Source organism: Ascaphus truei, chromosome 3, assembly GCF_040206685.1.
Source record: "Ascaphus truei isolate aAscTru1 chromosome 3, aAscTru1.hap1, whole genome shotgun sequence".
In the NCBI taxonomy this organism is placed as follows: domain Eukaryota; kingdom Metazoa; phylum Chordata; class Amphibia; order Anura; family Ascaphidae; genus Ascaphus; species Ascaphus truei.
The window spans coordinates 418,329,932-418,345,316 of record NC_134485.1 but is presented as its reverse complement, the minus strand read 5'-3'; the positions used below and the strand labels follow the sequence as shown (position 1 = coordinate 418,345,316).

Genomic DNA, 15,385 nt, shown 5'->3' with positions numbered 1-15,385 from the left:
TTTATACTGTTTTGTGTGTGTGTATTTATACTGTTTTGTGTGTGTGTGTGTGTATATTTATACTGTTTTGTGTGTGTATTTATACTGCTTTGTGTGTGTGTATTTATACTGTTTTGTGTGTGTGTATGTGTGTGTGTATTTATACTGTTTTTTTTTTGTGTGTGTGTGTGTATTTATACTGTTTTGTGTGTGTATTTATACTGTTTTGTGTGTGTGTATTTATACTGTTTTGTGTGTGTGTATGTGTGTGTGTATTTATACTGTTTTGTGTGTGTGTGTGTGTGTGTGTGTGTGTGTGTGTGTGTGTGTGTGTGTGTGTGTGTGTGTGTGTGTGTGTATTTATACTGTTTTGTGTGTGTGTATTTATACTGTTTTGTGTGTGTGTATTTGTTCGGTTTTGTGTGTGTGTGTGTGTGTGTGTGTATTTGTACTGTTGTGTGTTTGTGTGTGGATTTGTACTGTTTTGTGTATGTGTATTTTTACTGTTGTGTGTGTGGATTTGTTCTGTTTTGTGTGTGTGTGTGTGTGTATTTGTACTGTTTTGAGTGAGTGTGTGTGTGTCTTCTCTGGCTGTCCTTTGGGGGTGATAATAACAAGGAGGGGGGTGAGAGAGGATGAAGGGAGGGGGGGTCAGAGAGGATGAAGGGATGGGGGGTGAGAGAGGATGAAGGGAGGGGGATGAGAGTGGATGAAGGGAGGGGGGTGAGAGGATGAAGGGAGGGGGGTGAGAGGATGAAGGGAGGGGGATGAGAGGATGAAGGGAGGGGGATGAGAGAGGATGAAGGGAGGGAGATGAGAGAGGATGAAGGGAGGGGGATGAGAGAGGATGAAGGGAGGGGGATGAGAGAGGATGAAGGGAGGGGGGATGAGAGAGGATGAAGGGAGGGGGGATGAGAGAGGATGAAGGGAGGAGGGATGAGAGAGGATGAAGGGAGGGGGTGATGAGGATGAAGGGAGGGGGGATGAGAGGATGAAGGGAGGGGGATGAGAGGATGAAGGGAGGGGGATGAGAGAGGATGATGGTAGGGGGATGGGAGGGGGATGAGAGAGGATGAAGGGAGGGGGATGAGAGAGGATGAACGGAGGGGGGATGATGAGAGAGGATGAAGAGGGGGTGATGAGAGGATGAAGGGAGGGGGATGAGAGAGGATGAAGGGAGGGGGATGAGAGAGGATGAAGGGAGGGGTGAGAGGATGAAGGGAGGGGGATGAGAGGATGAATCGAGGGGGATGAAGGGAGGGGGGTGATGACGATGAAGGGAGGGGGGATGAGAGAGGATGAAGGGAGGGGGATGAGAGAGAATTTAGGGGTGGTGAGAAGATGAAGGGAGCGGGGTTGAGAGAGGATGAAGGGAGGGAGATGAGAGGGGATGAATGGAGGGGGGATGAGAGAGGATGAAGGGATTAAGGAAGGGGGGTGATGAGAGGATTAAGGGAGGGGTGAGAGGCTGAAGGGAGGGGGGATGAGAGAGGCTGAAGGGAGGGGGGATGAGAGAGGATGAAGGGAGGGGGGATAGGCTAAAGGGAGGGGGGATGAGAGAGGCTGAAGGGGGGGATGAGAGAGGATGAAGGGAGAGGGGATGAGGGAGGGGTGAGAGGAAGAAGGGAGGGGAATGAGAAAATTAAGGGAGGGGGGAATGAGAGGATGAAGGGAGGGGGGATGAGAGCATGAAGGGGGGGGAATGAGAGGATGAAAGGAGGGGGGTGAGAGGATGAAGGGAGGGTGTGAGACGAAAGGAGGGGGTGAGAGGATGAAGGGGGGGATGAGAGAGGATGAAGGGATGGGGGGATGTGAGAGGATGAAGGGGGGGTGAGAGGATGAAGAGAGGGGGTGCGAGAGATGATGAAAGGAGAGGGGGATGAGAGGGCATGAAGGGAGGGGGGGTGAAAGGGGATAAGGGAGGGGGAATGAGAGAGGATGAAGGGAGGGGGGATGAGAGAGGATGAGGGGAGGGGGGTGAGAGGACGAGGGGGGTGAGAGGATAAGGGGAGTGATGAGGAGGGGTGCAGTATTGCTCGCCATGGGCCTGTATGACTGCAGGTCAGTTATTTATAAATGATCTGACCATTACCTAATTTGTTCTAAATTTCACTTCAAGCATGCACCAATTTGCATCAATTTCATATTCTATTTCCTAAAAAAAAAACAATCCTCGGAAGGGTGCTCCCTCCCAAGACCCCTCCCCAGATTTTTTACGAAACAGAATATAAATTGGTGCAAATTGGTGAATACTTGGAGTGAAATTTGGAAAAAACTACATAACTGTCAGGTCATTTCTAAATAACATTCTTCCTCAGGCTGGTATTATACCAAGCGCTGGCGCGAGGCAATGATAAATACCTGTCTCCCTGTGACAGTTTATCCAGTGCCGATGTGCGCGCACGGCAGACAGCGTTGGCGCGGCAGCTGTGTGGAAATACAAAGAAATGTGTATTTTCGAGCGGCTACCGTGTAACGTGACACTGTAAGCCAATCACAGTCCGGCCTACCGTTGTGACGTCATGGCCACGCCTCCTAGCTGCGCGCATCACCGTTTGGCCTATAGGCACTAAACACGCGCGCCACCTGCGCTTACTATATTACATGCCTCACCAACGATTCTCGCATGTGTCACACCTTTCACCATTTTGTCCAGTATTTTGGGACAAGCCACCTGGCCACCCTAGATACCGCAAGTAATAACCACTCTGGGGCAGAAAATCAATGTGATCCGACCAAATTAGGTGAAGTGTGACATCTCAGACTGGCACAGGAGGCTCAACATGTTAACATAGTGATATCTTCATTCTTCTACATCTGGATTCATGACATAGGAAGCATCAAATGATGTTCCTTAAGAAATAAATAATAGCAGCCTCTATCTTCTTCTGAAGACGTACAGACACTAGATGCACACAAGGCATCTAGGCGGACGTACTGTGTCACCATTGTTTTATTGTAAAAGAGCTTCCATAAGAAAATGTGTATAACACCTCAGTTCAGTCTATTTAAAATACCAAGTGAACAATCAAAGTCACAAAAAGTTCATACGCTCTGGAGTGAAAGGTTGAGGTCTGACTAATGCTGAACTGCTGAGTACGTTGTGCCCACGAAATCACCCTACACAATTGATTTGCTGTACCCCTGATGGGGGCTTTTCATTCTGCATAGCTCCTTAAGTGCAGACATTTTAACCCGAGACTACTTGAAACCATTTTTTATATGTGCATTTATTGAAATGGACAGCAGGGCTGCAATTTAAGGTACTTTTATTTCTTTGTAAATGAAGAATTAAAAACCTATAAGTCTCACAAAACACGGGGCATAGTTTGCTTCATGTTATAGCCCCATTTCAAGACAAATATAAAATGGACCTATTCAGTGCTCTACATTCATGAAGAATGGCGGCTCCCTGGATTCTGTACGTCATCAGGTTACCGTTTTCCTGCTCACACCGGAGGGCTGATCGCAAACTAACTGGAAGGGGAAGACCCCCATTCAGTCAACATCACAAGAAGGAGGACGCGATCGTGTTAGCGCTCCGGAGAGCAAACACGTGATCTCTAGTGTGGGAGGGGTTATGGTCCCCGAGGTGGCAGCACCTTCCAGCAATAGAGCAGCAACATCTCTAGTCATTTAACTTGTTTTCTTTCTCATAGAATTAGATCTGGAGGGGGATCCCCAGGAACTGAACGGGAACTGGCTGGGAATATTGTGAGGCTCGGTGCAGACATGTGGTGTGGGGCCACTTCTCCTTCTCTTCCTGCAGGGTCGCTCGTCATGTCGCCGCGATGCCAAATGGCGTTGCATTGCTATGACAACAGGATGTCATACAGGATGCCCCGTTGTCATGGCGCCATGATGAGGGACCCTGCAGGAAGAGATGGCGTAGGAGAAGGTAGGAGTTACAGAGGCCCCATGCTCTCCCAGGGCAATCAGTTTAATTGTTGTGGGAAAGAGCGTGGGGCCTCCGTAACCACAGGGCTATGTGCAGTGGCACCGCCATCAGGCCGGCACAGAGCTGCACCGTGTTGTTTTTATCTATGCGTACCCCCAGGTCCCTGAGATTTCTAAGCTTTTTGTGTATCATTTCTTTTGGGAAATCAATATTGCCACCACCCAAGTCTCATTTCCACAGGCAATAGGAAGCCACAATGTCTGTTTCTTACTAGGTGACTCTGGCAGACATCTTTGATTTTACCAGCACATGGTAAACATATCAGGAAGCATGGTATCCTTTGGGCTAGTTATACTGGGGCTCAAGTTCTGGGGCACCTGGCAGTTCAGATTATAGAGAAAATAAAAACTGGGTTTGCTGCTTTAGGTCATAAATGAGATTAGTCTGAAACATAGAAACTATGGTGGGAAATTGTGTATGGTTTGTTTTCTTCATTTTTGGCAAAATCTGTGTTGAAGCCAATTATGTTAGGATGTAATCTGTGAAAAACCCCAATGTGGACAAAGATTACAACTATAGGTTCCTGCATTGATTCATATTGGTTCATATATTGCATTGACAAGGAACAAAAACGACATTGATTTATAAGAAACAAAAAGAAAAGTGCACTACTAAAATAGATCCAGGGATAGATATAAAAAAAATACACAAAGTGATTCAAGTGATATAAACCTGAAGAAAATCAGAACCCAAAATATACAATCAAAAAATGTGAAAGAATAAACACATCAAAACAGTGATAACCTAAATAAGTAGTATATAACCTTAATAAAGGTAATTAAGAGAGAGTCTGCAGCTGCAGAACAGGGGTGGCCCAGCACCCCACATGCACTAGAACAGAATGAAGACAAAAAACCAGCGCACAACGCTCATAGTGTAGTAAATGTACTCCCTGACGATGTGGCGTTTTAACTACGAAACGCGTAGGAGTTTTTATTGTTGTTACCAGTCGTTTTATCCGCTTCAAGCACCCTGTCTGTGGTCCGCGCAGGTGCATTTACGAGTTTTTGGCTTTTACTGTCGCAAGCGCTTCAATATTGCGGCGCCCGCACAGTGATGTCACTACTCGCTGCCGTGCACCATCGGTGCTTTAGGTTTGGGCTGAAGTGCGAGTATCTCCTGACTAACCTTTTACTTGGACGGTTACCAAAAATCTGCCTCTTTTTGCTACCTAACGTAACCCACGCTGGTAGTGACTGTGCTAGGTGGAATACGGATGGTAGTGAGGACTCTTTGTCACTACCAACTCTTAAGAGGATTCCATGTGCCTATCAGTGTCGGCAACAGAGAGGGGTAGATCGATTGAAGTTTCTTCATCGTGAGATCAACTGAAGAAAGTGTCCTAAGTGATCCGGTTCCAGCGTTGGTAACATATGTCTTGTCATATGGTATGCTTATAAAGATTGTTTTTGATGTATGCTGAATACTTATCCCCTTTTTTTTAATTAATTTTGTGTCACTAAATTTACTACCCTATGAGCGTTGTGCACTTTTTTTTGTCTTCATTCTGTTCTAGGCATTGAATGTCTGGATGTTACTGGACATTCCCTTTTGCAGGATCCTGTGTGCTGCTTGGGACGATTCTTCCTGACTCATGTCACTTGCCATCTGTCTTTGGCACAATTTGTGGGCTTGTGTGAACGATTTGGAAGGAATCACTTCATTACAATTGTACGAAGAAATGGCACAGTTCCCTATTCTCGAAAACTGAAGGGATTTTGTCTCCGCGTCAGCAGGGTAAGAAGTTGGGGGCTAGAGTAAGGCTCCAAATACCGTAAAGCCAAGAGCAAAGCTTTCTTGCTCCTATTCGTGTTGCCCGCCATTTGTTGGTCTTCTTCGCAGTTCCCCTATATGTTTTCCGTAGGTCCCGGTTGTAGGTCTGGGATGGGCGTCCTCCCTAAGTTCCTGCACGCGCTCTAGTACAGAGTTTCTTGGCGAGTAGTGCATTAGAAAATAATTTGATACAAATAAAGTGGTTTCATGCCTTTGGTTTGCTTGGGTTTTGAGTTTGAGACAAATTTGGACAATTAATTACAGACACATGATGTGCCTTCCTTCAAACACACCAACAAGTATTCATTTCCAGGCCAACACGCAAAAACTGCTCTGAGCCCGAACACGCAAAACTCTACTTTAAAGGGGAAAGAAAAAGTGGACTGATTCTTCTTGGCAGGAACTGAGCAGAACAGCAAACACAAAGACTTCAAAACGTCAAAGGCGACGGAATCAGTGATATCCTTAGGCCGCGTCCATAGGGCAGGATGCGTAGCTTGCGCTGAAACAAACACTAGGACGCCAATGTATATGCGCAGTTCACAATACAAACAAGTTTGTATTTCAAGCCTGATGCCGGGTCACGGAGGAGCGCGGAAGATAGCGCGTTCTACTATGGATGTGGCCTTGGTTACCACATGTCTGAAAGGCACAGGGGGCTAACAGGTTTACATGAGCCATCCTTATACTGGAGGAAGGAAGGAAGGGGGGGGGTATCACTATGCAATGAAAAGAAAATATGGCTTTGATGTAACAAGACATTTATGTCGTGTACAGTTAATCCTAAACCATTGGTCCATTTATACAGATCTGTACAAACCAGGACTGCCTCAAGTATACGGGGACATCTGGTAACTATAGCCTTAGTGTATGTTAAAGGGTCAGTTGATCATGCACATACAGTCATTCTGGCCTCGATCTTTGTTTCATTAAGCGTTATATACTGCCATTCTCTTACCTTGACAATCAACTCGTAGCGTGGGATTCTCTGGACGGGCTTGATCATTAAATCTGCCAGCCCTTGCTTTTCCTTGTTTTCCCGAGTGCATTGCTGGAAGGCAAAAATACAGAGAACAGGAACAAAGTGAGCGTTGAGTGACAGCGCTTAGACCTACGAAGGCAAAACGGCAAGCAGTGTAGACAGGACATATACTATGTGGCAACGTCCATCCATGGAAGATAGACACTAGGAGAGGGCCATGGTCACTCTACAGTATATAGTTCCATCAGTGAGATGCATTCCAGTCCTAACTTTTTAGGACTCACAGAAGGGCCAGCGATCCAATGACTTGCTGGCCCCATTGGCTACATAGTTGATCACCGCTTAGCCCAGTGCATCCTGAAAGTTGCAGGCATGTTCTCCGTTTTAAATGGATATGGAATTCAAGGGTTTGATGCGATTTCACACTGATGAAAGTAGACACGATGTGCAATATGATAAAGGAAGAAAAGAAAATGCCTGACACGACAACACCAAAAACCATTCCACGGATAATGGGGGATAACAACAGGCTACAAAGGCGGTGATAGTTAAGCTATAAAGCAACTTTATTTCTACCTAAAAAAATAAACCTGTAGAAAAATAAAACTGGCTCAACAAGTGAAGAATTATTATTACCCAAATACCCACAAACTGGGTAAATGACAGATGCTGGAATCAAATACCAAGAACTCACTCCAGGTGAGAATCACTGGCCTATTGTGGGTTCAAGGTAAGCAAACATTAAGGAAACAATGCATCATAACAAAGATTAAAGGGAACAATATGCGCCAAAGGAAACGTCGTACCTAATATACCAGTGGTTTTCCAACCTTTCTTTGGTAAAGGAACCCTATAATTATACTGTGAAATTCTGTGGAATTCAAACCCTCTCTAATAGCGCGTCTGTGATCAGATGCATTGAAGGAACCCCAACCCTTTCTAATACCGTGTCTGTGATCAGATGCATTGAAAGGAACCCCAACCTTCTCTAATAGCACATCTGAGATCAGATGCATTGTAAGGAACCCCAACCCTCTCTAATAGCGCGTCTGAGATCAGATACATTGTAAGGAACCCCAACCCTCTTTAATAGCGTGTCTGTGATCAGATGCATTGTAAGGAACCCCAACCCTCTCTAATAGCACACCTGAGATTAGATGCATTGTAAGGAACCCTAACCCTCTCTAATAGCACACCTGAGATCAGATGCATTGTAAGGAACCCTAACCCTCTCTAATAGCACACCTGAGATCAGATGCATTGTAAGAAACCCCAACCCTCTTTAATAGCGCGTCTGAGATTAGATGCATTGTAAATTCTTCTGTATTTGGTACAATTATCAAATGACCTAAAAATTGCCAGAACCCTTTAAGATACCCGGGGAACCCAAGACTGCCTACAAACTCTGGTTGAAAAACACTGTCTTAGACAATGCAGCAGTACCAAAATACTTCTTTTGCAAATGTCCAAACTAAATAACCCATTTACTGAACATTCTAGCACAGAGTACACACTAGGTGCATTCACTGTACTAATCTGACCACTTCTTTATGGGAATGGAATCAAACCCATAAACAGGTATATTCAAGACTAACAGCTTAACCACTATTCCGTGCTTCCTTCCATAATAAGAAGTAAAAACAAGAAACTGTTACATCGTACATGGAAGGGAAACAACTGGTGAGACACACCAAGGCAACAGATGGCCTATAAAGCTCACGAAAAAGGAAGGATTGTTCAAAATATTCAAAACATGGAGCTGAAAGTGATCCCATTAAATGGTCGGAAAACAGGGATGCTTATTTTCTTTGTTGGTGGAACAGGGAGTGAAAAGCAAAAGCGGAAATGGCACCAACCACATAAGTTCAAACAAGAACATGAATTGTTCGGGTGCCTAAAGTAGTATTGTTGGTTTGGGTGGGTGGTTAACCCTTAAGAGTGCTCTTTCCCCTTATGATGTCCACTGGGCACCATACATGTTGGCATCCAGGTGGTATCCAAAAAAGGTTAATTTCTAAGCTGTTTTATAGAAAGATCCAGAATATCTCTGTACAATTCCAGATAGCCTCTTTTGTTTGTTGATGAGGAACCTGGAACTTAATCTGCAGACAGCTGATTTTGAGTGGTGTCCTGGAAGCAATGTGGTTAAAAGCCACCACCTTAGACAATGAAGAGCACGGAACTCCGTCCCCCAAAACGTTACTGGGGCTTCCCATGTAAAATGATCAGAAAGTAGTTTGATGCTAGGTTCCTGCGTTCTCAGCCAAGCGTGATCTCGATAGCAGAGAAGAATATATATGGGACATACCTCCAGAAACTTCAGAAAGGCTGGCCTGGCTTCCTTAGCGACTCTCACCGCATCTTTGGCGTTCAGGAAGTTATCGATGTACGCGGAGTAGATGATCACCAGGATGTCCTTGGAAAACTGGGAATGAGAAAAGCAGATCATTTAGGTTTACGCATATTTGTTATGTGCTGCCAGCCAGGTAAACAAAGATTCACTTGAGCAGACGTTACCACTCAGGAAACTTAACCTTTTTCTTCTTTTGAAGGATTGCACTGGTGAAGGAGCAGTGATTTGCAAACACGCGTTTTCCAATTTCCTTTGGAAACTTAAAGCCGCAAAACATTTATTTTATAGGTTTGAAGCAGGGGGTCTGCGGAGCTGAAAGGTGTTAATTTGAGCTCCAGGGACCCCCTGCTTCCACAGATACTTCCCTCCGCATGGGTTGCCGGTATCTCTGCAGCCTGGGAAACTGTGTGCCTGAGGAATTTGTGGCATTTACATGTCCCTCGTGACGTCGGCCAATAGGAAGCGGTGACGTCATCTGGTGCAGCTTCCTATTGGCCAGCGTGACTGGGACATTTAAACTGCACAGAGATACCGGCACCCAGTAGGGAGGTAAGCATCTCTGGAAGCAGGGGGTCACCCAAGCTGAAATGAAGGGGGTTCAGGTCCAGGGACCCCTGTTTCAATCCCGTAATAAAAAAATTAAAAAAAACAATAAATGAAACCTGCATTGCTGCTTTAACACACACATTTATAAGCAGGTGTCTATTGAGCGAACTAAAGGGAAAAAACACGTGCAAGGTATAACAATACAATGTTTCAAGGCTCAATTAAACACATTTGTATTTGGAATTTAAGCGTTACAATATTGCTAGGCTACGCATATCTTTGCAAAACATCGCTTTCCTATTAAGGCAGTGGGTTTCAACCTTTTTTTGGTTAGGGAACCCCAGAATTCGATTGTGAAATTCTGGAGAACCCCAAACCTCGCCCCCTCTCACCGCCCCGTCTCTCCCCCTTACGCTCACTCTCCCCCTCTCTCTTACACACACACACTCTCTCTCCCCTTACACACACAGACACACACAGAAACACTCTCCCCCTCTCACTCACCCCCCACCACACTCACACACTCCCCCCTCTCACACACACACACTCTCCCCCTGCATCACACAGACACAGACTCTCTCCCTCCCCCACACAGACACACACACATCCCCTTCCCCCCCACACAGACACACACACTCTCCCCCTGCATCACACAGACGCACACTCTATCTCCCTCCCCCACACACTCTTCCTTTCCCCCTGTAGCCGGAAGTGGACGGCAGAAGCAGGGAGAGGAAAGATCGCAGTGACCGGGCGGCTGCTGCTGATGAGCTTGGGAGCCGCCGGGTCACTGCTATGTGAGGGTGCAGCTGTGTCACCGGGTCTGGGACAGCTCTCCCCACCCGGCGGCCGCGGAACCCCGGATGAAAATCACTGTATTAAGGATTCAGCCTGGCCACTTCCAATTTATATGTTCCTAAATCTTCCATGAAAAAAAAAAAAAAATCAGATTAAAAAGGTCAGTGTCTGATCTTCCTACATTACACTCACTTTAAAACTTTGCTTTAAAGAGCTTATTGAATGTCACTCTTGATCAAAACAAGCAGCAGTGAAACGTAGAAATATGCACACTTTGAATTCATTTAATGAACGCCGCTCTTAAGCCAAGGCACTATCTCTCTGTGCCTCAGGCACCAAAAACAGATTGTAAGCTCCACGGGGCAGGGACCTGTGCCTGCAAAATGTCTCTGTAAAGCGCTATGTAAAACTAGCAGCGCTATACAAGAACATGCTACTATTATTATTATTATTAATATTAACTGGGAGAATATATCCCAGAGTCTTAGACTGTATTATTCTCCTGGTGTTTTATTTCTTATGGCGTGTAATGCAGTCTCCTGCGTGTTGTGTATATTGATTTTAAGAGATGATACTGTATAAAGTTGATTTCTTCCCTGATTTTGGGATAATTGCTTCTGCGGAATTATTAGTAAATGTTGTGAAACCCCGAGTGATCTTACAACTTCAAACAAATCTACATTTCTCCAAGACAAATACTTCCACTTGAAATCTAACAATTGGTCATTATTGCCAAACTTCAGTAATACTTCAATACAATTTTATGTAAAGAATAAAGCAAACCTTTCTTGGTAGTACAACATGATTTATATGACATTATGTGCCCTAATGAGTACAGCGTTACTTCATGCACATGCTAAATTTGATCAACGCCATGTTAAGTATGCGACCACCGTATTAAAGCAGCAATTCAAGCAATATCCTACGTGTTTTGTTAAATAAATGGGTTCTGCAGTATTAGATAATATTTGCTACCCTTTTCTCATTTTTAAATTCAACTCAATACCATTTTAATGCGCCTTAATATACTGAGCATGCTTTGATTTCTATAGCAGGTTTAGCCCACCTCCCCAGCAGTGCAAGATCTTTGTAACACTTTCCTGTTTGTGATAATTTGTTACCAATACTCCCAGCAGTTTGAGCTGCAAACTGTAATAGATCAGGTTACCCTAATAATCTGAGAATACATTGTAGCTGCTGAGTTACACTGACTGAAGGATTGATTGCAACTGAAAGGCAGCTATTACGTGAACCGTGGGGATGCAGGATCTTTGCCGACTTGATTGGCAGCGCAGGCAATTAGTTTTCAATAAAGTATGTATATTTTAAATATTTTAAACTGCTTGGATTGTCACTTTAAGAAGTCTGTCTTTAAGACCTCAATCCTGTCAGATACAAATACAAAACTTAAAAAAAAAAAAAAAAAAAGACATGTAAAGATAATTTCTTTATTCAAATACCATTGGGCAGAATAAGGAAACGAGTGATAAAGTGATCTGCCTGGGAGCCCACACAGTGAGTCAATGTCTCAGGCAAGTTCGTGTATTCATTACCTTATCCCAGGGGTTCTCAACTCCAGTCCTCAAAGACTGGGCCACTGATTGAGCCAACTGTGCTGAAGCAGGGATATCCTGAAAACCTGACCTGTTCGGGGTGGGGGGAGGGTGGGAGAAGGGTAGCGTCTTTGAGGATTGGAGTTGAGGACCCCTGCCTTAACCACTACATCCCACCTCCAACCAACGTTGCCACAAGGGCTATATTTCATTATCAAATCGACACTAAAAGAATGACGTTCGGAGACGCCCGTAATCCATTACAGGTGCTGTGGCGAAAAGTCATTAAGATGCTTTTTATTTATCAAGGGATTTAACCTGAAAATGATATCGTACGGTACAAATGCCAAAGATCATTCCTTCAACGTTATACACACAGTTCAAGTAGCAGGCGTCGGTGACAGACACAATCACGGATTCTGTTGCCTGCACCATTATGACACGAACAGATTGCGTTTGTTTGTTTCCGAATGTGCCGGAGAACAATGAGATAGTACAGGAGGCTACAGTAACGTTAGCGAGCGCTGACCTTCCACCGTGGTTTCAGTTTTGGCCGTGCCTGCCGAGTAACATGGCCAAAATCAATCACAGGAGCGACTGGCTCCTGTCCAGCACAGGATGGTACTTCTGCCAAAGAGATGACTATATTATAGGAAACTGGCATTTTGGATCCATGTCAAGGAAACCGTTAAAGTAAGCAGGGCACGCTAAGATCCATTAATGACGGGACGGTGTCCAAGAGAGGATTTGCAGAGGAAATGCGATTCAGTGCCTAGGAGTTATGATTACTGTATCTCTCCTTGTCAAACCACAAGCTGCGCTCCGTACATAAGCTATTGGACTAGGACAGTGTTCTTTAAATGCTTAACCACTTTAGCGCAGGAGGGGCAGCAAGGTTTTCCTTTGCAGTCCAAAACATTGTAGTCAGTGTTTCAACAGATTTGTTTTATTTTTAAGATTTAAATAAAATCTTTTTAATAAACTGCTTCAAAAGGACAGTTATTTTCATGTGGTGCTTCACTATTATATTCAGTAACAAAGGGGATGAAATCTACTGGAAAACTCTCATTTATTTTCTCCCTGAAAGTTGGTTTTAGCACATGGCGTCTATCCGTGTGTGTGCGTATAGCCGTCTGTATGAGTGTCTGTGTAGCGGTCTGCCGAGTGTGTGTGTGGCTGTCATGTCGCTGTGTGCGTATGCGTAACTGTGTGTGTGTAGCCCTGTCCACGTGTGCATCTTTCTGTTGTGTGTGTGTGTGTAGCGGTCTGTCCTGTGTTTGTGTATCAGTCTGTCATGTGTGTGTGTGTGTAGCGGTCTGTCCCGTGTGTGTGTATGCAGCTGCCTGTCCCTGTATGTGTAGCCATCTGTCCGTGTGTGTGTTTGTGTGTGTGTAACCATCTGTCGTGTGTGTGTGTGTGTGTGTGTGTGTGTGTGTGTGTGTGTGTGTGTGTGTGTGTGTGTGTAGCCATCGCCCCGTGTCACGGTAACTTATGACAGGATATAATATACACCAAATAACTGGGTTGAACTGAACACGGCTTAGATATAATAAAAGAATTTATATCCTTAGAAAGGTGAACACACCAGGTAGTACAAATAACAGACAAGAAATACACTTACTAGGGAGTGGGAATGAAGAAGTAATCAGGAACTCGATTAGCAATTCATCAGCAATCAGGCATCAATCAGTTGGTAAAAATGAAGACAAAGGATATAGGGCTGACACCGCTTTATACATCATTTCAGTCCTATATCTATCATTGAGTGCAGGCTATTGGAGAACAATTACCTGCACCCAATCTCTAACGTGGGAACATTAATAACCCATGCCCCCCAGCTAGTTGGCACATGCGTACTTTGGGCCCTGGGGGTCTCATTTCTTTAACCCCACACAAAAGTCAGGGCGCCGACCAGTCTACCAGATGGGGGACCTGGTCAGGAAACTCTTTGTTTGTAGGTGTGAGTTATAGCACTAACAGACCACTCAAGCCATGCATTTCTCCACCCTAATGTATACAGCTAGGGTGGCTGAGCCTTTGATCAGGGGGTCTGTTGTAGACAATAGGACTCCCCCCTGACCATTTACATTCCACATATGGCAGGAATCTTCGCGGGCTTTTATCCCCGCTTTGAGATTCAGTATAGTTTTTAATATTAAGACATATTAAAATATTCTACCTCTTCTAACACAATTTTAACCTTGTCTGTAACTATTACATACGCCCATAAATCATACATGATCTTTAACAGTCCATGAAATGTCTGTAAATTGAATGTATTCCCACTGTTCGTTTAATGCAACTATACATTACAATAACTCTGTGCCCAGGACATACGTCAAAACGAGAGGTAACTCTTAATGCATTACTTCCTGGTAAAACATTTTTATAAATAAACAATAGATATTCCGTCTACAATTTTTTGCACATGCGTCCTGACATCATCAAGGGGAAGATATATAGATTAAGGGAATGATGGGAAGTTTTGCCTTGCCAATGACAGGTGCACTTTTTGGCTTTCAGGCCTGAAGTATTAAGGCACATAGAGCTTTACACAAGCGTACTACTTTGGGGTCACTACGTAAACCTATACATGCAGAAGTAGCAGGCGTTCATGCGCTCGCCGGAGTGTTGCACGAGAACTCACACAAGGTGCTAGCGGGAGCACAAACTACTGTGTGTCCGTTAGCCGAAAAAAGAGCGCTGCTAATGCATTACTGTACCCGCTAATGCGGATCCACTATCTGACAACAATGTTCTCAGGAGTGGAATAACATTTTGGATTTATTTCCAAGATTCCCGGGCAGGTGTGAGAAAAGTTGATGCAAAAGTTGGAAGTTGATGTATCTTGACAGTTTTCCTCAGAAACGTACATTTAGTTTTTTTCAACACAGATTCCCAGCCAGAAGCGTGTGTGGGGGAAAGACATTTTTCTGCAAAGGGTATCGTTTTGCCTGGTCAATGATGGTGGAGACTAACATGAAGTATATAATGTAATAATACAGTTATAAGATGGGAGAAAGGTCCGTGCCCCGAAGCCCTGCCCATGGAATTGGTACATGTTGGGAGACTTACATAGATAGTAGGCTTCAAAGTGATTGAAGTTATAAGGCATGGCCAAATGAGAAGGTCCTTCTGCTATATGTCGCATTGCAAAGCTACTGCATTGTAGGGAATCCGAGTGCAGTTCGAGTCCTGTAGTGGGGCCGCAGTAGGGTAATTATATATACATATGATGGCATAGACCAGGGTTCACCACTTACGGCCGTGGCTAAATTTGGATGCTCAAAGCCTTTGGACGTTCTGCTTCTGCTAATTTAATTGCTGTTGCTCAAGCTGCAAAGTGCAATTTTCCCCATGAAGCTAAAGTGATAAAAAGATATGGCATAGAGGTTATACATGGTTATAAAATGTTGAAGCATGGCGATTTGTAAGTCTTTATA

At 44.5% G+C, this 15,385-nt stretch overlaps 1 protein-coding gene across 1 annotated transcript in view; it reads right to left on the bottom strand.

The window, feature by feature from the left end:
• The window catches only part of ARHGEF17 (Rho guanine nucleotide exchange factor 17), a 360,267-nt gene that overhangs the window by 93,708 nt on the left and 251,174 nt on the right, over positions 1 to 15,385 (bottom strand). Inside the window, exons 5-6 of the mRNA XM_075592723.1 lie at positions 9,001 to 9,117; positions 6,669 to 6,761 (exon numbers count right to left, since the gene is read on the bottom strand). Coding sequence (XP_075448838.1) covers positions 6,669 to 6,761; positions 9,001 to 9,117 — 210 coding nt within the window. The remainder of the gene's footprint in view (positions 1 to 6,668; positions 6,762 to 9,000; positions 9,118 to 15,385) is intronic.